Source organism: Propithecus coquereli, unplaced genomic scaffold (assembly GCF_000956105.1).
Source record: "Propithecus coquereli isolate 6110/MARCELLA unplaced genomic scaffold, Pcoq_1.0 Scaffold166, whole genome shotgun sequence".
In the NCBI taxonomy this organism is placed as follows: domain Eukaryota; kingdom Metazoa; phylum Chordata; class Mammalia; order Primates; family Indriidae; genus Propithecus; species Propithecus coquereli.
The window spans coordinates 4,099,674-4,121,358 of NW_012141191.1; the positions used below are offsets into that span (position 1 = coordinate 4,099,674).

Sequence of the window (21,685 nt, forward strand, 5' to 3'; positions counted from 1 at the left end):
CGTACACATATACAGAAACTCATTGAACTACACAATTCATGGTTGTGCAGTAGCAACTACTGTATGTAAGTTACACCTCGATTATTAAACAAGGGTACCAAGTGTTGAGGTTTTCTGAGATAGCAGAGATAACACAGGCTGGCCAAGGGTGATTCAGGTGGGGATGAAGGGTTGGGGATCATACACAGCTTTATGGCATTGAAATGGCATTTGAATTAGGGCTTCAAATAATGGTTCTTAACATTTCTTGGGTCCAGGTTACTGTGAATTTGATGAATCTTCATGAGAGAAAAAAATTCCTTATATACAATGACATATTCAACTTGTGTATATTATTTCATAGCCCTATTAATATTTATCTATGACTCATCTAGGAATCAGTAGGTCCTGGGCTAAGGACTTCTGCTTAGGTAAATGGGTAGGTTTACAAATGGGGGGAGGAGGAGTGGGATACCAGTTAGGCAAGCCCATGCAGGGAGGGTATCTGCTGGCACATGGGAATACTAGAGAGGGAGGCAGAGAATCCTCAGTCGTCCACTTCAGCAGAATTCTCTGTTGACATCCTAACCCAGGGTAGATCCCAAGCACGGACCCTGTGGTTAAAATTGCTACTTATGCTGAGTAACTGTGGCTCCAGGCTACATTTTACAAGTTTATACCATGTTTGCTTACAAGAATCAGCTTGCTTTAACTTGAAGTATTTCACCCTGAGCATCTTCCTCATCAGGAATGTCTTTCTCCAGCTTTGATCACTTTGCTTTCTAGTGATTTTTCTCCCAGCCACTTAAGTTTTGGCTACTGGGGACACTCACCAGGTAGTGTAAACTGCATTAATTGTTGAAAATAGTTATTGTCCCTCTCTGCAGAGTCCATTCCTATGAGGGAAATACATTTCCCATCCCATTGACTTCAGACTCATCAGTGTCACTCATTCTGGCTGGTGGAATGTGAGTAGAAGTGCTATAGGCTGCACTGAAGCAGACCATTATGAGATCTCATTGCTTGGTTCTTCTACTTCCATAAAAGTGGCGTGTCCCATATAGGGACTGCTCTGGACCCCAGAATGAAGAAGACTCTTGGAGCAGAGCTGCAGCTGGCCCCTTACATCTAAGTGAGAAATAAAACTGTGTTGGCGAAAGCTACTATGATTTGGGATTGTTTGTTACCACAGCATAACATAGTCAAAGCTGACTAATACACCAAGACATTGGGGGAAGTCTCTTGGGTGAGTTGAACAGAAGCTGTTATTGAGTCTTTTCTTAGGGCTGAGAATTTTATTTTTCTATTTTCATCCACCACAAGATTAAGTTTATTTAAGATTCCCAAATAACTAAAAATGAGGACTATCTGGGTTATTTCTTTCTACTTAATAAAAGAAAAAAATATAAAGACCAGAAATCATTGGAATCAAGGTACCACCACATTGAGAACAAAATATTTTATTTCTCTCAATAAAACTATAGTTTACAGTTGTATTTACTAAATAAATTATATAATTTCTCTTTTACAAGCAATAAACTAAATCACAAGTATTTCAAAGACAATGTATGTACACGACATAAGGCCTTTTATAAATAGCTTTACTTTTCTCATTTCACTAGTAAACAGTGAAAAACTCTTTATAGAAGCTAGTTTTCTATAAAGTAAAGGCAGACCTATCACATTGATCTTTAAATGAAACCAATTTAAACTTTCATGACATGGGCTATGATTATAATTTTGCAAAAAAGCAGAATTTATACTTTACCATTTTGCATGGATGGATTTTTAAAAAATATATAAGCAGATTACATATGTTTCTTATGTATAATCACTGGATGCATGCAAAATGAAATGATGCAAGAGTCCATAGGAAAATAGCACTTCCAAGTCAAAAAAGGTGATTGGCAATGGTAGAGAAAGCAGCTTAAATATAGTTCATGCAGTTCTTCACAGTTGAGCAAGCAACAGCAAATGATAGAATAGTGTGGTATTTTTCACATCCCATCTACTGATCAGCCTATGGATCAAGACTCTCCTGACAACTTGCAAACTCTCCTAAATCAAGCTGATCATTTCTCTGTGTGTAGTGGGGCTCAGCCAAGTTCCTGTGGATGATTCTGGAGTGGAGAAACTTCTCTCCTGCAACTGTGTTCATGTCTCATCCATGCGTTTAGGTGGTCACCATTTTCTCTTACTGGGGAGACAAAACAAAGAAAGCAGCAGTGACACTAGGTTTTGGCTTCGAGTTATAGCTTCTCCCCATGTGTGGGAACACAGGCTCATTATTTCTCCCAACAATCTGTGCCTGGAAAATGTGCAGGTAGAAATGGGGTGCATTAGGTTTGGGATTCTTCTGCAATGATTAGCACAGTGTATGCTTCTCTGGTGGGCCCACAATAAGTCGTTTTCACCGTTTCTCAAGATTAGGTGCCAACCACCTCACTGCACTGTACACTAAGACACACTCCTGACCTCTAAGTGCATAGGGCTTAGGGGATGTGCTGTGGTATATGAGACCTAAAGTCAAAAAGAACAATTTGAATGCAGTCTTGAATGCATGAACATTTATTTCCAAAGGATGTCCCTGTGCCCCCAACAGTAAAAATACGTTTAGCAAATATTTAACCTAAAATGGTAACCATTTAAAATCAGAGCCAGCTAACTCAATCCATGATAGTTGTACCATGATACATGTGGGGAAATGGTACCATGTTCAGTCTTTAGAGACAGATGCATTTGGTCCAATACACTGATTTCCTAATTATTGTATCTATGTGACATTAAGTCAGTTACTTAACTTTCTTTGTACCTTATTTGTTTCATTTGTAAAATGGAGGTAACAAACCCTACTTTACAGGGTAATTGTGAGGGATAAATTTCTCTTTAGGAAAAATAAAGTATGTACACATAAAATATATACACAAATTACACATATATGTATATAACATTTAGTACAGTGCCTGGCATATGCGAGTGTCCCTAAAACTGTAGTGAAGAAGGTTGGATGTGGGAATCACAGAGATTGTACAGCTCAACACCTTCAATTTAAGGCAGAGACAACTTGAGTACAAAGTTTGAAATGCCTCTGGAAATTATCAGGAAAGAAACTATGTCAAATAAAGAAAATTCTGGCTTAACAATCAGTATTTTATCGTGTAACTTGAGCCTACTGTAATTTTTATTAACTTACCATTTTGTTTTATATTAAATAGTTTGATCACTCCCTCTTGTTCTTTTTTTTGAGACAAAGTCTCCCTCTGTTGCTCTGGGTAAAGTGCAGTGGCATCATTGTAGCTCACAGCAACTTCAAACTCCTGGGCTCAAACGATCCTCCTGCCTCAGCCTCCTGAGTAGTTGGGACTATAGACGGGCACCATGACACCTGGCTGATTTTTCTATTTTTAGTAGAGAAAGGGGTCTTACTCTCACTCAGGCTGGTCTCAAACTCCTGACCTCAAGCGATCCTCCTGCCTTGGCCTCCCAGAATGCTAGGATTACAGGCATGAGCTACCATGCCCAGCTGCTCCCTCTTACTAGTCTAAGTTAGAAAGTTTTGCTTTATGCATGACGTGCTCAAACTGTTACTCAGAAATGATCTTTCAGGAACAGGTGAGTACCTGGTGTTGTAAACTACAGCAGAGGGTAATGGGAAGTTGCCCGCATCCTCAGGACAGATGTCCACTGACTTCACTGAGCCTCAGTCTGATAACTTTGATGTGTGGTGCAGATCTTTGCTCTTAAAACCAGTGACATACCAAAAACCCCCACATAAAATGATGAGGTCCTATGATTAGATTTATGAGTCTTGCTTTCTTAAAAAACAACAACAAGATAAAACAAAAACAAAAGGAGCTGATAGTCATGTTTCCTATAAATCATCCTACACATCACAGCTGGAGTTCTGTGTCTGTCTTCTTGTGTCAATCTCCGAGAGGGACATCAAGTAATCCGAGTCATGCCTGAGGAGACCCACAGTGACGGGCTCCACAGTCAGGAACCTGTGGGAGTGGCTAAAGACCTGGGCTTTTTGGTCTAGAAAATTGGGGATGTAAAGGTGGAGCATAGGAGCTGTCTTTGAGTATGTGAAGGGTAGCATCGGGGAAGAAAGGGTCAGGTACTAGTTTAGTCCCTGCACTCCTCAAAGATGTGACATTGTCATCAGCACAGTGACACAGATGCTGTGATCCTCAGGTGGGGAGTGGGGTGGACTATCGGAAGGTGTGAAGGCAGGAGAGTTGTAACCTCACCCCTCTACTCTCTCCCCATCAAGGAGCCTGACACTCACGTCCTCCCCAGTGTAGGGTATGTGTATGGGGTACTTGCCCTCCCCAGACACACGAGCCAATTTGCCACCTGCTGAGACTCGATGAGTTGAGAACCACTCCATACCCTCCATACCCGGCAACTGCATGGAAACCAGTTTTGCCTCAACCTGAAAGTGCTTCCTGACCAGAGTGAAGAGGTGAAAGGTCCCGAAAGAGGGGCAGTTGCTGACACTGAGGGGTTAGGCTGAGGCTGAACAGATGCCCAGCAGGACTGATGCAGAAAATTGCTCACCCTAGACCCAGTGCCCAGAAGGTACTCAAGGCGGTCAGTGGAGAGGACTCAGGCACTCGTGGGTGGGTTGGGTCAGATGATCACAAAGTGTGTTTCCACCACAAGATTCTAATAAAAACTGTTTGTAAATTTATACCACTGGGTAAGTCAGAATATTACAAATAGTTGGTGATTTATGCAACGGGAACTATCTGAAAAGAATTTAATATCATGATGTCTCTCATAAAATTGGTTAACTTTATAATTAAAAAACCCAGGGTCTTATAATAATGAAACACATTCTCCTTAGTATTAACAATAAAGAGTGATTTCCAGCTCTGGTCATAAAAAGTCCTTTGCACTCATGCAGTAAGTAGTTGTTGTTGTTGTTTTTAAACTGAGGATGTTGTAGAAGTTTCCATAAACTTCTACAAATACTCTCATACCTACGGCATAAGGATGTCAAAGTTGGTGAGAAATGCCAACTCTGTATCTGTGTTATAATTCTTGGATGACATGATTGGTTACATGAAAGCATCTATTTTGCAGTGATTTATAACCCTATTAAAATGAGATGGACAGGCCTTAAATATGTGTTCTGTGGGATCTGAAAGCACAGGGTCTCCTTGCTTGTAAACATGGCCACTTTTCTGAGAGAAGTCTGCAGACAGCAATTTTATTATTCCTCATTTAGCATAAAGTGTGCTACAGTTTTCCCTTCTTCAAATTTATAGCTCAGAAGTCCTATATTAGCTATCACTGAAGTCTACCCTGGGAAGGAAACTTATAGCTTAAGCTCATTCTTCAAAATGTGGTAACTCTAGAAGTCCCTTCAGCTCCCCAACATGAAGATGAACTCTTTAGGGCAGCAGTCCCCAACCTTTTTGGCACCAGGGGCCAGTTTCATGGAAGACAATTTTTCCATGGACTGGGCATGAGAAGGTGGGTGTCATGGGTGGGTGGGGTGTAGTGTGATGCTCAGAAGGTGATGTGCGGCCTGTCTCCTAGCAGGCCACAGCCAGTTACTGGTCTGTGGCCTGGGGGTTGGGGACTGCAGCTTTAGGGTATTACTGCCCCAAAGACTAGCAACTTCTTTAGGTGACCTGAGATTCAACCCTTTCCTATCCAATGGCTTTAGAAACAGAAATGGGAACTGGTGCTTTGGGAGCGGAACCCAACCAGATCTCAGAGATGGGACAACAGACACTAGAATGACATTTCACCTCTGTCACCAACTGAACTGCTGTATGTCCCTGTACACACACACACTCAGGGTACAAATGTTTCTGCCTATACACTGGTATGCTCTGAAAATTCATGATATATTTTAAATTCTGAGACCTGAAGGTAAAAGGTGTCATAACAGTTGACATGAAAAGTAAAAGTGGAGTAATTAGGTATTTCTGTGGCCTAAATCCCTAGTGCTATCTATTCCATGCATGTATGTGTGTGTGAGAAAGAGAGTGAGAGAGAGAGAGGTGTATTTTTATTTCTACTCAAAATCAAGTGCTTAATTCTATGATTGAAACTATGCAACAACACACATACATATGGTCAAAGGTTGCAAAGCTTTTTCAATGTTAAAATTATTTAAAACACAAACGCAGAGAAATAAGGGAAAATAGCAAATCAAAAGCAGTCTGTCTGCTGGTTAACTAAGAAACCCTTTCTGAGGCAGACTGCACTGAGGTGAAGCCAGACACCCCCTCAGTGGGAGCCCCAATGTGGAACACTTCAAGGTGGGCTTCCCAGCTCGGTGGTCCAGGTTCACTTTTCAGAGCCACGGGCAGGGCACTGGAAGGTAAGAGGTTTCTTTTCCAAGGCCTCATTCCTAGATTCATCCCCCTGCCCTTTTTCAACCCTTCCCCTTCCCTCAACTCTCCCCCCACCCCATTATCTTAAAAATATACCCAGAATTTCTTAAGCTCTGGAGCGTGGTGTGAGGGAGTTTTAGGGCAGAGCTGAAACGAAAGGCAGAACATCACCATGGTCAGACCCGCCAAGAAGAACAGCACTGACTAATCCCATGAGCTCTTAACCCCTGGGGGGATGTTCTTTTTAAACTATAATTACCTCAGGTTTTAGTCCCGGGGCCCCATGGAAGCAGGGTCTTTCCCTGTCTGGTGTCCAGGAAATCCTTATTTTGGTTTCAAGTTGAAATTCTTTGCCAAAATACCTCTGAGGAAAGCATCAACTTTCCCCTGGCTATTGTAAGCACTAAGTCCCTTATTTCTTTTTTCTATGCCAAGCCCCTGTTTCCATCAGCAATTCGTGAATTCCATTTCTTCCCAGCCCTGCTATTTCCTTTCTGTTTTCTATTGTTCTTAATCTGTTGGCTGCTGTTCCCTCTGTTACCAAGAGAGCACGACTTGTCCCGCCCCACCTGCCCATGTCGGTCCAGACTCACGGCATCACCACAAGTCTGTGTTAAGGCTTCACGATGCCTCACCCAATGTTATCTCCTTCACTCTGGGGCCCCTTTAATCTCTGGGTTCACCTGATTGCTTCCTCAGAGATCTTTGAATTTCAAACACAAAGTTTTCACCTTTGGGCTCTAGGAAGTCCAGAGGTTTTTTTTTTTTTTTTAAATAATCTATATTTACATTTTATTACATTCATATCCACCCCATATTGGGGGTTAGTTCACAAAACACAATTGCTTACAGATAGAGTGGGGTAGGAGATTTCTCTTTGTGTGGGGTTCCAATTGCAGCAGGAGCCTGAAAGCTCACCATTTTTTGGGAGTGGGGACGAACACGTACACTAGCGCTGTGGAAATCAGGGAGTGGCAGCAAAGTGAAACCACACTGCTGTGGAACTTCATGGCTGGAAGGAAACTTACAGAAGCTTAGGTCCAAATTTCCTACATCCATACTTGAAAACAATATTTGGACTCAGAATCAGAGGTGAAATTACTCTTTTCCACGGACCAGGGACTGCAGGGTTTCAACGGGGAAGACTTCAGGCAGAAGGTGGGACGTTTGCCATCCTTGAAAGACCTGTCCAACCGAGATGAAGACAACCATGCTGTGCCCAGTCTGGGAGAATGCTGGTTGAATGCTGGGGTGTTGGCAGCACATGGAGCACCAGGCCCCCTGCCAAGCCAAGTGCCCCAGAGGAGTGTCCCATACCAGTCAGCAGGCAGATGGCTGATAAGATGACGGCAGACCTAAGAAGCAGCTGGTGCTTGTCTCTGCCGTGTCCTGGGATGGATTTAAGATTCTGGCCTCTCATTTCGAAGCTGTTAGTGTAGCGGTAATATTTTAACACTGTTCCCTGTCTGATTCATTTGTTTTCTAAAGACCCAAGAGAAGCCCAAGAGTATCAGTGATTTATATGGGCTGACAATTCTACAGCGGACTTTCTGGCACTCGAGTGACTCCTGCTAATTGTAAATCCAAGTGGTTACTTTATCAGCTAATACATCATACAGTTCCGGGGCTGCAACAGAATCCGCTCTGACTCCTGCTTCTGCTGCGTTTGGAAAATGTAGGGGGAGGGACATGGCAGTGGTTTCATTTGAAAAGGAGCATTGCCTTAGGATGAGGCCACCACCGCCTTCTCTCTCACCTGCACAGAAGGAAAGCAACAGATGCCACAGCACTGCCCCCACCAGGGCCCAGCAGGGGGGAAACTAGAAGCTACACCCCCCACCAGCCTTTCCCCTCTCAGCACTTTCCTTGGTAGCCTTTTTCTTTACAAAAGTACACAGTAGCGTTATGGGTTAAATTGTGTCCTCTTCAAATTTCTATGTTGAAGTCCTCATTGCCAGTACCTCAGAGTGTGACCTTATTTGGAGACAGGGTCTTTATGGAAGTAATCAAATTAAAATGAGGTCACAGGTTGGGCCTTAATTCAATATAACTGGTGTCCTTACACAAAGAAGAATTTTGGACACAAATACAGAGGGAAGTTTTACAGGGAGAAGACAGCCATCCATCAGCCAAGGAGAAGGGCCTGGAACAGATCCTTCCCTCGAAGCCCTCAGAAGGAACCAGTCCTGCCAGCGCCTTGATCTTGAACTTCTAGCCTCCAGAGCAGTGAGGAAAGAAATTGCCGTTGTTTAAGCCACCCAATCTGTGGTTATTTGTTATGGCAACCCCAGAGAACAAATATAGCAGATATCACTTGGATTTAGAAAGTCTTTTCTTTTTTTAAAATAAGACTTCATATTTGCATTTTATTTCCTGTTCCCTATTGGGGGTTTCTTCAAAAGCCACACTCACCTGGGTGTTCAGTGGCTGTACGTGAGCACCTGTCAAAGACTGAAAATGAAGATAAGACTTTTTCCCGCTCCATATTTGTTGGTACTTTGCTAAAATTGGGGCTCAAGCAGTAGAAAGAAGCATTTTCTGTGTTGAATCTGCAAACTGCCAAGGGGCCCTCTCAAAGAGGCTCCAGTGGGACTGGCCTTGATGGGTGAGCAGGGACGGTTAGATCTGAGGGAAGATTAGCACCTTCATTTTTTTTGCGCCCATGGTAATTGCAGCCTCCGGTCCAACTTGAAAGGTGGTGGGTGCTGGGCCTGTCAGAGGGAGCTGCCTTTGGCATCTGAAGGACACGTCCCCTGCTGAACTTGCACGCACAGCACTGAAAGGCTACGATATGGTCCGTGGAGCGGAAACAGTCTATGGAGCAGCCCATTCGCTCTTAATTAGGTTTCAATTCAAGCTCAATCACTTCTTGTCCCCTTGGTCAGAGCTGCCTTTCTACCAGTAGGTGGCAGTAGAGGGCTTGCTGAGAGCCGGAACTCAATGGCAAGCCCCGCTCGTGAACCGGAGGGTGGTCGGATGGGAGGAGCCTCTAGCGTTCACCTTAGCTTTTCTTCTACGTCAGAGGAAAAGTGCACTTGATTCCAACAGGCCAACTGTCTTCGGAGGGGAGCCCTAGGGGAGTCACAGAGTTCTCCCCTACATTAGCATAGAACAAGTACAGGATGCTCAGAGCTGAAGGGCCACGTCCACAAGCCCAGTGGATCTCAGCCCTGAACGTGTGGGCAGCTTTCAAAAATACCAATGCCCTGGCCCACCCCCAGGGATTTTTATTTCTGACACACATTATGTTCCAATAAGTGACTGAGTGAGTTCATACATTCATTTACCTGACGCCTTTTTGCGAAGAATCCAAAATAATTTGGAAACATCTACCCAACCTCACAGCAACTTGGCTAGGGATGAGGAAGTGAGTGAGAAAATGGGGCCATGTGTGTTAAGGAGCAGTTTACAGGCCCCTCAGTAAGGCAGTGGTGTGGGTAGAATAGTGTCCCCTGAAAATTCTTACCCACCTGGAATCTCAGAATGGGACCTTATTTGGAAATAGGGTCTTCGCAGATGTCATTAGTTAGGATGAGGTCATACCAGACTAGGGTGAGTCCTAAATTCAGTGACTGGTGTCCTTATAAGAAGAAAAGAAGACACACAGAAGCACAGGGAGACCCAGGAAGAAGGCAGAGATTAGAATGGTGCAAGTCAAAGGGCCAGGGAACACACAGAGCCACCGGTAGCTGAAGAGGCAGGGAAGGACAGGCCCCTACAGCCTCCAGAAGGAGCATGGCACTGTTGATCCTTTGATGTCAGATGTCTGGCTTCTAGAACATGAGACAATACATTTCTGTTGTTTAAGCCACCCAGTTTCTGGTAATTCATTATGGCAGCCCTAGGAAATGCCCACAGACAGGGGCAGACCGAGGGGAAGCCAGGCCCCAGCTCCCCACTCCGGAGTCCTACTAATGCTCTTCGACACACTCGGAGGCTTTAGTTTGTATAAAGAGAACAGTCCTTAAGCATCTTCCCATTCCTCCTCAGAGCCCAGCAGAGGAATGGGTACGAATGAGGACCGTCCTGCTTACTAGGTCCGTGGGTGTGATTTAAACTCGTTTCCCCTAAAGTTCTTGTTTGTTCCTATCTTAACTTTTCTATTTGTTTCCCGCAGGCTCAGGGCCTCGCAGATTGCAAGTTCACACCATTAGAGACTGTTCTTCCTCAAACACGCTTTTCCCAAGAGTTGGAAAGTCTCCAGAGACTACTAAACGCTGGCTTTCTATGACAAGGAGGAAGACAGAAATAGAAACCAGAAAGAGAAGCAATAGGAAGAGTCTAGAGGGATTAGGGAACGGAAGAGAGGCCAGTCTTAGGAGGCAAAGAATGAAAAATGATGGGTAACCCGTGGCGGGCCTGGGTGTAGTAGGGCACTCAGGCAAACTGAGGAGCAGAACTGGCTTGGAGCAAGGTGGAAAGGAAGCTGGCCCGGGGGCAAGATTCACTGTAAAGCTAGGACATAACAGGAAAAAAAAAAATAGTTACCACAGCCCTGTAGACTGTCATTCAATTGCTAACTCTGGGCCTAATTTATCTGGAAAGCCAGTATGCCTTTATAACTCCAACTCCAATTCCCTAAGCTAATCCTTAAACAGCAGTTTAATGCTGTTTGTTTAAAAGAAATCCTGTGGGTGACCTCCTAATCTGGACTGACGGGTCGCCTCATTAATTGGAAGCTTGCATCACTCTTATTTCAAGAATAGGAATAACTTGTAGGTGTGGTGAGACTCAGGCAGTGGGATCCATTTTCTCAGCTCTTCCACACATCTTAGAAATACTATTTGGTCAATAACTTAAGGGGCCCAGCATTTCTGTAAAGAAAGGGCCCTATTTTAGCTTTTCTGAAATCTCTTCATTTCTCAACAGTGTGGCTCTGTGGCGGAAGGAGACAGCCTTCCAAACCAAAGGCAGCGTGTGCTTTTTCTCCTTCCTTCTCCGCGCTTGCTAAAATCTACCAAAAACCTGAGCGGCATCTTTGGTTGGTGGGGAATCTAATTCTCTCTTGAGAAGCAATAGAATTGCCACTGTTTCAAATAAACACCCGAGGCAGCAGCCAATATCGGCTCCAACAAGGAATGATTAAAGAGGCCCAATATGTCATTAACCCCAATGCCAAGGGATTCAAATCCAGAAATGCAGTTTCTCTTGCCAAAAAACTTCCGCTGAATTTTCTAAGACCCCCGTGACCTCATTTAAAGTGTTTTTCTTCTTTTTCTCAGGCTTTTCCCATGCATAATAGTACGATAAGCTGTTAATTCAATCATTTTCACTTCTCTGCCACCCTTCGTCCCATGATCAAAGAGTATTATTAACCACCCTAACAACACATTAAATAATCAGGCTGTCCAACAGCCGCCCATCAGAGCACTGATCTCCAATGCTGGTGTGGCTGAAAAGTGGCTTAACTGTTTCTTCTCCTTCACCCACAGCTATTTTTATACTTCGAAAAGCCATTTTGCAGAGAAGCAAATCCAGATGAACGTACATGTTATTGAGAGGATGTTAATATGGAAATTGTAAAAAGAAAAGGGACTGAATAATAGAAGCAAGAAAGTCACTGTTTTGTGGCAGCCATCTCTCAAACTTCTAGATTATTGAAGCAGCGATCCCACTGGCTCCCACTTACCTAGCTCTTCCCAGCTAGTCATAAAAGGGCACTCTCTCCCACTACATGCTTCAGCAGGCATTTTTTTGTTGTTGTTGGTTGTTCCTCTTCCCATTAACATCAAATTGCATTCTCCATCAGGCAAAGAAGCTGTCTTAGAAACTGAAATAACAGCATCAGTGCCTTAGAATATCTGGGACTGTTCACAAAGTGGAATCTTGCTCTATTGTGTAGACTCCATGATTGCCCATTCTAAAATCAATACAGCCTGCTCATCTCTGTTGTATTCGTTTAAATACCCTAATCTGTGTCATCAACTCAAAATTCAATGGAAAACACATCCTTGGTCGCTGGATAAAATCATCTTAGAAAACACCTCCCTTGATTTGAATATCTGCAAATGAATCAGATAGCCTGGAACTCTACAATGTGAAAGTAAATGGCCTTTTACAGGCAGGGCAGGATAACGAGGTACATAAAACTTGAGCTAAATGCTTTAATAAAGATGAGGGAACAATTAGCTTTCTTCGAAGGTTACTGATCCTTTTTAAGTTCATGTCAAATCACAGGAAAAAGCAGGAGACTGGCATACTCTACATGCACATAATGTGTAGGTGCGTCCTTAAAAGGACATTTCATATGTGCTATCTGGTGGGCTCCAGTCATTTGGGTTTAAATCTATATATTTTTTAAGAGATATAAACAGTACTATAGATTAGGCTACAAATAAAAGCACCAGGGGACTAGGTTACAACTACTGATAGAGAAATGCTGTGCCTTAAAGGCGGAGAAACATTACAAGAGAAATCTGACTACAGTTGGTGGCAACATTGAACAGAAGGTCACCAGAGAAGCTTGCCAGCTGCCCTTCAATAAAGATGGCTATGATTCAGAGCATCAAATTAGGTCAAAAGGAAAGGAGAGACAAATGCGAAGGCAAGATTGGTTTTTCCTTTCTTGTGCTTTTCTTTGTTCAGTCACTGTTTCATAGTGCAGAGGCAAATGAAAATATTGAAGTGAGAGAGCAATGAGCTGTATCCTTTCAGATCTGGAAGAGTATGCAAAACAAAAAATAAAAATCTCCAGCGTGAAAACACACCCTGGAATTACAAGTTAATGGTGCAGAACTTTCTAGATGTATTGCCATAAAATTTTAAATACTGTGAAGGTCTACGGTAGAAGAGGTGATGAAACAGCAAAATTTGGAGAAAACTGTAGCTACTTTGGAAAATCTTATTTCTGCAACTCCTTGTAATTTAGAATGAGTCACAGCCTGGCAGAGCTGGCAAGGGTCTCAGAGATGATTTAATAATCCATTTTATAGATGAGAAAACTGAGGCCCAGAGAGGGTGATTAATTCAAGGTCAATGATTAATGAGAGGCAGAGACAGGCATAGACTCCAGGTACCTATTTCTAATTAACTTATGTCTCATTTGGTTTTGCAACAGGTAAAGTGACTAAGTCAAAATACTAGGAAAACTGTGTGGGGGGCCATTTCTGGGGATCCACGAGGTCAAACTATTTTCCTATTACTAAGATATTATCTGCCTTTTCAGTCTCATTCCCTCTCATGGGTACAGCAGAGTTTTCCAAAAGCAAAATAATGTCTTGTATATCTCAAAGACTGATGCAGAAACAGATGCAAGAATCCTGTTTCTTCTATTAATCCACACATTAGGGATTTGTAAAAATGTAAAATAATGTCCCCCTTCTCACTAAATTTATTTCTGTTTTGAAAAATATAGTTATATTCATAAAAATGTTATTTAAGTTAACATATAATAAATTTATTTTAGGGCCGGGCGCGGTGGCTCATGCCTGTAATCCTAGCTCTCTGGGAGGCCGAGGCGGGCAGATCGTTTGAGCTCAGGAGTTCGAAACCAGCCTGAGCAAGAACGAGACTCCGTCTCTACTAAAATTAGAAAGAAATTAATTGGACAACTAAAAATATATAGAAAAAATTAGCCGGGCATGGTGGCGCATGCCTGTAGTCCCAGCTACTCGGGAGGCTGAGGCAGGAGGATCGCTTGAGCCCAGGAGTTTGAGGTTGCTGTGAGCTAGGCCGACGCCACGGCACTCACTCTAGCCCGGGCAAAACAGTGAGACTCTGTCTCCAAAAAAAAAAAAAAATTTATTTTAAATGAATTAATGAATATTAAATTTGTTTTAATTTTGAAAATATGAAATATTATAGATATAACCTATATATATATATATATAAACTCTTCAGAATTCTCAATCATTTTTAAGAGTTTAAAGGGGTCCTAAGATCAAAAGGTTTGAGAACTGCTACACTAGAGCATTAGAAAATAACCAGAAAGGAAACAGTGAAAGTGAAATTTTATGAAGAATAATTCTCACCAAAAAACCCCCCTACTGCTTCCTTTTTGGATCCATCTCACACTTTTGTAAGCAGCATGATTCCGATGAGATGGGGCTGAGACATCAATGGGTGGTAATGACAGCAATCACAGGGTGCTTCGTGGGTTCAAGTTTAGGCAGGACAGCGTATGAAGCTGGCTTTGAATTTTGGCTCACTCAGAAGTATCACACCTCCTGGTTAACATGGATCTGGTTTTGTAAAGTGGCACAAACCCTCAGCTCATGAAGATGAGGGTTTACTTGGCCTTTTCCTGAAAGGTTTTCCTGATGTCTACTTCCAGATGAACCCAAGTTATCATGGGACCAAAACAAAAAAAATACCTTTTTTTTTTTGTATTTAATTCCCTATTTTCTTGGCTGGGGGAGAATCAACTAACTTTTCCATAAGGATTTTGTGATATGCTGTGACTTACTTTTTTAAAGTGGGGACAGTGGTGGGGAAGAGCATTGCTCAGTGGAAAAAACTCTGTTTATGCAACAATCAGGATACTCAGGGGTTGTGGAGAACCCATTCACAATGGTTGGTGGGGGATTTGCTATCTTATAGAGGATGGTCAAAGAAAGTGTGTTTGAGGAGATGCTTGGGCTGAGAACTGGGGAAGCAAGGGAGCAAGCATGGGATGGGTGGAAAGAGTGTATAGATGGGAACAGCAAATGCAAAAGTCCTGGGGCAGAAACATGCTTGGTCTGTGGAAGGAACACCAAGGAGGCCAGTGTGTCTGGAACAGCATCGGCAAGGAAAATAGAGGCCCAGGGAGGGAGTGTGTCTGAGAGGCAGGGGAAACCAGACCATGCAGGGCCTGAGGACACTGGATTTTACTCCCAGAGAGCAGGGAAGACACTAGAGGGCTGCATGCTGAGAAGTGACATGTTAGGTGACGTCCTGCAGAACACTCTTGAGGAATTACAGTGTTTGGTCAGGGGGTGTGGTGCGGGGGTGGGGTGTACAGAGAAGCATAAAAGTCGGCCTCCAGGAGCCTGGAGGGCATGGAGACACATTTCTGTGAGACAATGTGGCACGCGGTGCTGATTCCTGAGGTCGCACTTGTATACCAGGAGTGATACCGAGTATTGGCTCTGAAGGTTTAGCAAAACTTAAAAAAATCAGAAAATTCCAAATCAACACTTGCCCTGTGTCGTGTGATCTTGTGCAGGTGTACTAGGACACAGAGTACATGTATGAGATGTACTTGACGTACAAAAAACTCTTCTATAGTCTCACTTGGCTGGGCGCGGTGGCTCATGCCTATAATGCCAGCACTTTGGGAGGCTGAGGCAGGAGGATCACTCGAACCAGGAGTTGGAGGTTGCAGTGAGCTATGATTGTGCCACTGCACTCCAGCCTAGGTCACAGAGTGAGACTCCGTCTCTAAAAAAAACCCAACCAACCAAGCAACCAACGAACCAAACAAATATATATAGTCTAGCCCATCTTTCTGGGCATCACCTAACAATTTAATTAAGCAGATACATACAGACAGTGTGATGGGCACTAAAGGGTGTTCACACACTTAATCACTCTTGATCCTCAAAACAGCCTTGTGAGGTAGGCAGGGCAGGCATTATCTCCCTCCTTTGGCAAATAAGGACATGAAGTCAGAGAGGTTCCTGCCCAAATCACACAGCTGGTTGGTGGCAACCAAGGAGGGAGTCAGCCAAGGTTCTCTGGTGCCGAATTTGGGTTCTTCTCACAACCCAGTTCTGTGCCTCTTAGCCTACTAACTTATCAAGGGAGCAACACCAAAATGCAGAAGATTCCAACGTAAGGGAGCACAGCTGAGTCAAAGGAAGACATTACTGGGTTGGGAGTAACAACAAGGAGCCCCACTTTGCCTTGTCTTTCGGATTTGTTCTGTTGTTATACGTGGTGATTTAGTATTAACCTAGATACTCTTCTGTGTAATGTTCTCCACAAACTGTGGGAAAACACAGCTTGTGAAAAGACCCAGCATTTGTAGAAGGGACAGGGTGCCATTATTTCTTTTAAAGCCCAAGCAGGCCTGGTTTTATAGAACTTGTTCTTGTGCAAGCCACGGCCTGGATCCATCACACACCAGAGGGGGAGGGAGGAAACTGAAACGTTACTTACTAAATAGACATCAAGCACAGAAGCATTGTCGTCCTGCATTTCCAGGGCACTTGGCTCAGCGGTCAGGTAGATGGTCCCCTCTTCCAAGGTAAATGTCGAACTGGAAGGTAACCCTTTACTGGAAAGATAAAGGCAAACAATGAACCTGTGGCCTCCAGAACAAAATCTAAAGACACCTTCAAAGCTGTGGCTGAAGAGGCTGAGGTGGGCAGCTTTTGGGGATGGCAAATTTTTTTGAGAATTTGAAGGACAGGAAATATGGTCAGACCTAGAGATATGGTCACCTGAGTTTGAAGAATTTGGTTGTACTAGTACATGTGTCTTTCTACTTCAGCACATCACTTATTTATTTATTTATTTTTTGAGACAGGGTCTCACTCTGTCACCCAGGCTGGAGTGCAGGGGCCCCATCATAGCTCACTGCAGCCTTGAACTCCTGGGCTCAAGTGATCCTCCCACCTCAGCCTTCTGAGTAGCTGGGACTACAAGTGGGCAGCACCATGCCTGGCTAAGTTTTAAATTTTTTGTAGAGATGAGGTCTAGTTATGTTGCTCAGGCTGGTCTCAAACTCTTGGCCTCAAGGGATCCTTCTACCTCAGCCTCCCAAAGTGCTGGGATTACAGGCTTGAGCCACCATGCCTGGCCTCATTGCATTTTTGAGAGGGGATTTGTGGGTCCCACGCCTTGTGAGTGGTGGTGAGATGCTGGGAATCTAAGGCCCATGTTGATCCTCCTGTCACAGTATTCGTTCTTTGCTAGTTTACAGAAGATAACCTTGTGTACCATTAGCATTGATGATTTCTTTCTTTTTTTTTTTTTTTTTCACTGTTTTAAAATTTTTTCTTTTTGGCATGAAAGTTTCAGTGACATCAGTGGTTTTCAAACTGACCTGTGCATCAGAATCCCCTGGAGGGATGGTTAGAATGCAATTTCTTGAGCCCTTCCCCCAGAGTTTCTGATTCAGTGGGTCTGGCATGGAGCCATGGATTTGCATTTCTGACAAGTTCCCAGGTGACGTTCATGCTGCTGAGAGCACACTTGGAGTAACGGTGTATTGCGCAAACACAGAGCATCGTATGATGTGCTCTGTGAGGATAGCTGAAGTGTATGCTCAGTGTCTATGACTACAACGAAAGCCAAAGGAATGCAGGTGGAGAGTATACTGCAGGGTCATTTGAAGAGAAAGCACCTTGTTTTGTTGTGATATGATAACCAATGTTAATTGTGGGTGTAATTGGTCCATTTTAATAGTGTTTAAATTTGGTATTCATTTAGGGGCTTGGAGATGCATAACTTTTTTCCTCGGAATAAAAGTTAGTTATGAGGCCTGGTGCGGTGGCTCACGCCTGTAATCCTAGCACTCTGGGAGGCCGAGGCGGGCGGATTGTTTGAGCTCAGGAGTTCGAGACCAGCCTGAGCAAGAGCGAGACCCCGTCTCTACCAAAAATAGAAAGAAATTAATTGGACAGCTAAAAATATATAGAAAAAATTAGCCGGGCATGGTGGCACGTGCCTGTAGTCCCAGCTACTCGGGAGGCTGAGGCAGGAGGATCGCTTGAGCCCAGGGGTCTGAGGTTGCTGTGAGCTAGGCTGACGCCACGGCACTCACTCTAGCCCGGGCAACAGAGTGAGACTCTGTCTCAAAAAAAAAAAAAAAAGTTAGTTATGTTTTTAACCTGTGGAAATTTGCCATGGGAAGGTTTTGCAGGAACTAAATATTTTAACGAAATGGGGGAAGGGGGAAGCTGGCAGAGGGGCTGGCCATCGGCTGCATGGAAGGGACACCAATAGCGGCCTGTGGTCTTCCCTGGGTGGTAGAGCTGAGGGCAGGGCTGGCTTCATTTCTCCCCTTTCTCATTACCATGTCCTGCGCTCGACCCCTTCGGGGCACAGATCAGCGTTCACCTCTTCTGAGAATGCCCCGTCTACTGTCATCCTCTGAGTTCTTGTCTAAGCCTCCCAGCTGGATGGGAGGCTACTAAGGACATTATAATCCTCTGTCCTTCCCTAGTCTGGCAACTGCACATAATTCTATCATTGTATCTATTAACTGAAGATTACCTATTACCTATTAATTGAAGATAAGGGAAATATTTAGAAATCCTGTCCTTCTCAAACTTAATAAGGTTTGTTTGTATTTTTCCTGATGATAAAAGACATGAGAAGATTGTAAAAATACAGATGATGAGGAAGACGAAAGCCGGGGTCAGGACATCTTCCATGAGTCTTCCATTTGGTGATATTTGGGAATGTCAAAATTCAGGCATTGCAGCCACCTCACTTTGAGTTTGATACATTTTTCTCTCAAATTCCAGACACAGCAAGAGAGTCCTCTTGCTTTTCAAAAACCTCAGAGGAGTTATACACTACCGGAAACAGTCTGTTCCGACGGACGTTACAGAGCAGGGCGAATGTGGCTTCTTTCCCTGGAGCTGTTGGCTTTATATCACAAACCCTCAGATTTCCTGGGTTAACAAGCCATCGGCTCTCAAGGGCTGCTGCTTTAAAAGGCGTTGGGTGGCAACGAACGTTACTCAGGTTATTTTCTGGACCAGAAACAAGGATGCAGTATTGGCTTTAGCTGGCTTTTGTCTTTCAACTGTGAAGATGTCATTCACTCCTCTTATGGGTTTAAAATGATCCTGCCTGGTTAAACCTTGTGAGAAAGGTAAATTCTTTATCTACTTAAACACTAAAGCAAGACATAAAGTAGTTATAAAATATGTAATTGTAGCATGACTTTCAATTATTATTCCTATTTTTGTTTTGGTTCACATTTTATATAATTAAAAAAATCTCTTATGGCTTCTGGGTTATTTTGTAAACATAATTTATTTGATGACTTTCAAAAACTAAGTTTTGTCCTGGTCTGAGTTTTTACTTATCATTTTTATTTTTTTCTTTCCCAAGATTAAATTATATATATTCTGGAAGTGTTTTTATTTTAAAAATTTTCTTTCTTTAGTAACTTTTTATTTTGAAATAATTTTAAACTCACAGAAAAAAGGCAGGAGTACTGAAAAGAATTCTGGGATACCCTTCACTCAGACTTCACCAATTAATATCATTTGACCACATTTGCTTTGTCATTATTTCTCTATAAATACACATTAGTATTTTTTTCTGAACCATTTGAGGAATGTAAGTTACACACAAGGCACCCCTTGACTTCTAAACCCATCAGTGTGAATTTATTTAGGAATAAGAACATCCTTCCATAAAATAGAGTAAAATTAACAAAATCAGAATACTTAGACTGATATGATACTATGATCTAATCTGTAGTCCATGTTCAAATTTTGTCAAAAATTTTATTTTTTTAAAATGACACTACATGCATATAGTATAAAATACAACAGAAAGGAATCTTCCTCTTTCTCCTGTCCTCTTGTGATCTAGAATTCTCCCTAGAGGCAAACCCATTTTGGAAGTATTTTTTGATCTGATATTTATCTTTGGAAACCATGAGTATGCCACCAGCATAGATAATGCAATTTAAAATAGGGAAAAAAATTAGAATATTTTTTGGGATTTAATAGATAGGTACATTTATCAACTATTTTAGCTAAAATAAAGTATGATTACAGAAAAAAGAAATATCAGATTTCCTCAGGATCATATGGTCAAAATTCGATAAAATCAGTCATTTTTTTAAAAAAAAGTTTGTTATTTATACTGTTTTTCACACACATATTAGAATAGATTCCTATCTTAGTAAGTAGAATATTTTGAGCATGATTAAATTTGGGTGAAAAAAATTGAGATTCATAGGGACTGGCCCAGATTATACAACAAAACTCTCATAACTGAACAATAAAAAGGAAAATAACCTCATTCAAAAACGAGCAAAGGATCTGGACAGACATCTCTCCAAAGATACACCAATGGCCAATAAACATAAGACAAGAAGCTCAACATCACTAGCCATAAGGAAAATGCAAATCAAAACTACAGTGGGATACCACTTCATAACCACTAGGACAGTTGTGATAGAGAAGACACAACAATTGTTGGAGGGGAGGTGGAGCAACTGGAGTCCTCATAGATTGCTGATGGGAATGTAAAATGGTGCAGCTGCTTTGGAAAACTGTTTGGTGGATCCTTAAAACCATATGACTCAGGAATTCCACTCCTAGGTATATACCCAGGAAAAACGAAAAGGCATGTCCACACAAAAGCTTGTATATGAATGTTTGTAGTAGCATTATTCCTAATAGCTAAAAAGTAGAAACAACTTAAATGTCCACCAACTGATGAATAAATAATTCATAAAATGGAATATTATTTGGCAGTAAAAAGAATGAAATACTGATGGATGCAATAACATGAGGAAACCTTGAAAACATTTTGCCAAGTGAGAGAAGCCAGTTGTAGAGGGCCACATATGGTATGATTTCATTTATGCAAAATGTGTAGAATAGATAAATCTATAGAGACAGAAAACAGAGTAATGATTGACAGGGGAAGGGGGTGGGGGGTTCCTTTTTGAGGTGATGAAAGTATTCTAGAATTAAATACCGGTGATAGTTACACAACTCTGTGAATATACAAAAACCCACTGGACTGTACACTTTAAATGGATGATTTTATGGTATGTTTAAAACAAAAACCAGGCTTATGAGGCTCTAAGGGTCACGATTCTCAACTTGATCTTTCAGCACACAGTATTGGAATTATCAGGAAATTTCATGCAATATTATTTTAGGTCACATGCATTTTAGAACTATTTTGAATAAATCTCTGACTTGTTCACTAGTCATTCAAAAACATTTTCTTTTTCATAATAGAGGAAAAAAATTATATATGGCTTGACAACATAAAGAGTTGGGTTCTGAGATTTCGAGCCCCGAGGTGGCGAGACCATGAGTGCAGGTCCGTCTGTGAAGCCTGGGGAACCACCCACCATGGCCCAGGGCCAGTGTTGGTACCGCACAGGGCATGGGCTAGAGGATCTTCATCTTCATTCATGTCCAGCTCAGAGGTTGCACACTGCTGGCCCACAAACCCAGTCTGTTGTAAGAAGCGTGTTTTGAAGAAGAGATCTTTTTTTTTTTTTAGTTTGAATTATTGCCAAATTAAGAAACAGGAAATTCCCACAAAAACCCAGTTTTTCTACAGCTTCTTTAGAGAAACCAGCAAAGCTGCCAACTCTGAGCCCACATCTCTGAGTAGCAACGAGATTGCTGCTGCCTCCCCCAGGTTGGGCATGTCCCGTGCATGACTGCAGGGTCCCCGCACGCTCTTCTGCGTCATGCTCAGTCTGTTCCACTCAC

General features: G+C 42.5%; 1 protein-coding gene across 2 annotated transcripts in view; it reads right to left on the bottom strand.

Moving 5' to 3' along the window:
- Window positions 1-1,423: 1,423 nt before the first annotated feature.
- Window positions 1,424-21,685, bottom strand: part of PIP5K1B (phosphatidylinositol-4-phosphate 5-kinase, type I, beta) — a 297,381-nt gene continuing 277,119 nt past the window's right edge. The window contains exons 15-16 of one of the 2 annotated variants that reach the window (XM_012641624.1): window positions 16,413-16,530; window positions 1,424-2,176 (exon numbers count right to left, since the gene is read on the bottom strand). In XM_012641624.1, coding sequence (XP_012497078.1) covers window positions 2,174-2,176; window positions 16,413-16,530 — 121 coding nt within the window. In that variant the 3' untranslated portion in view covers window positions 1,424-2,173. The remainder of the gene's footprint in view (window positions 2,177-16,412; window positions 16,531-21,685) is intronic. The other variant, XM_012641625.1, reaches the window with a different exon arrangement.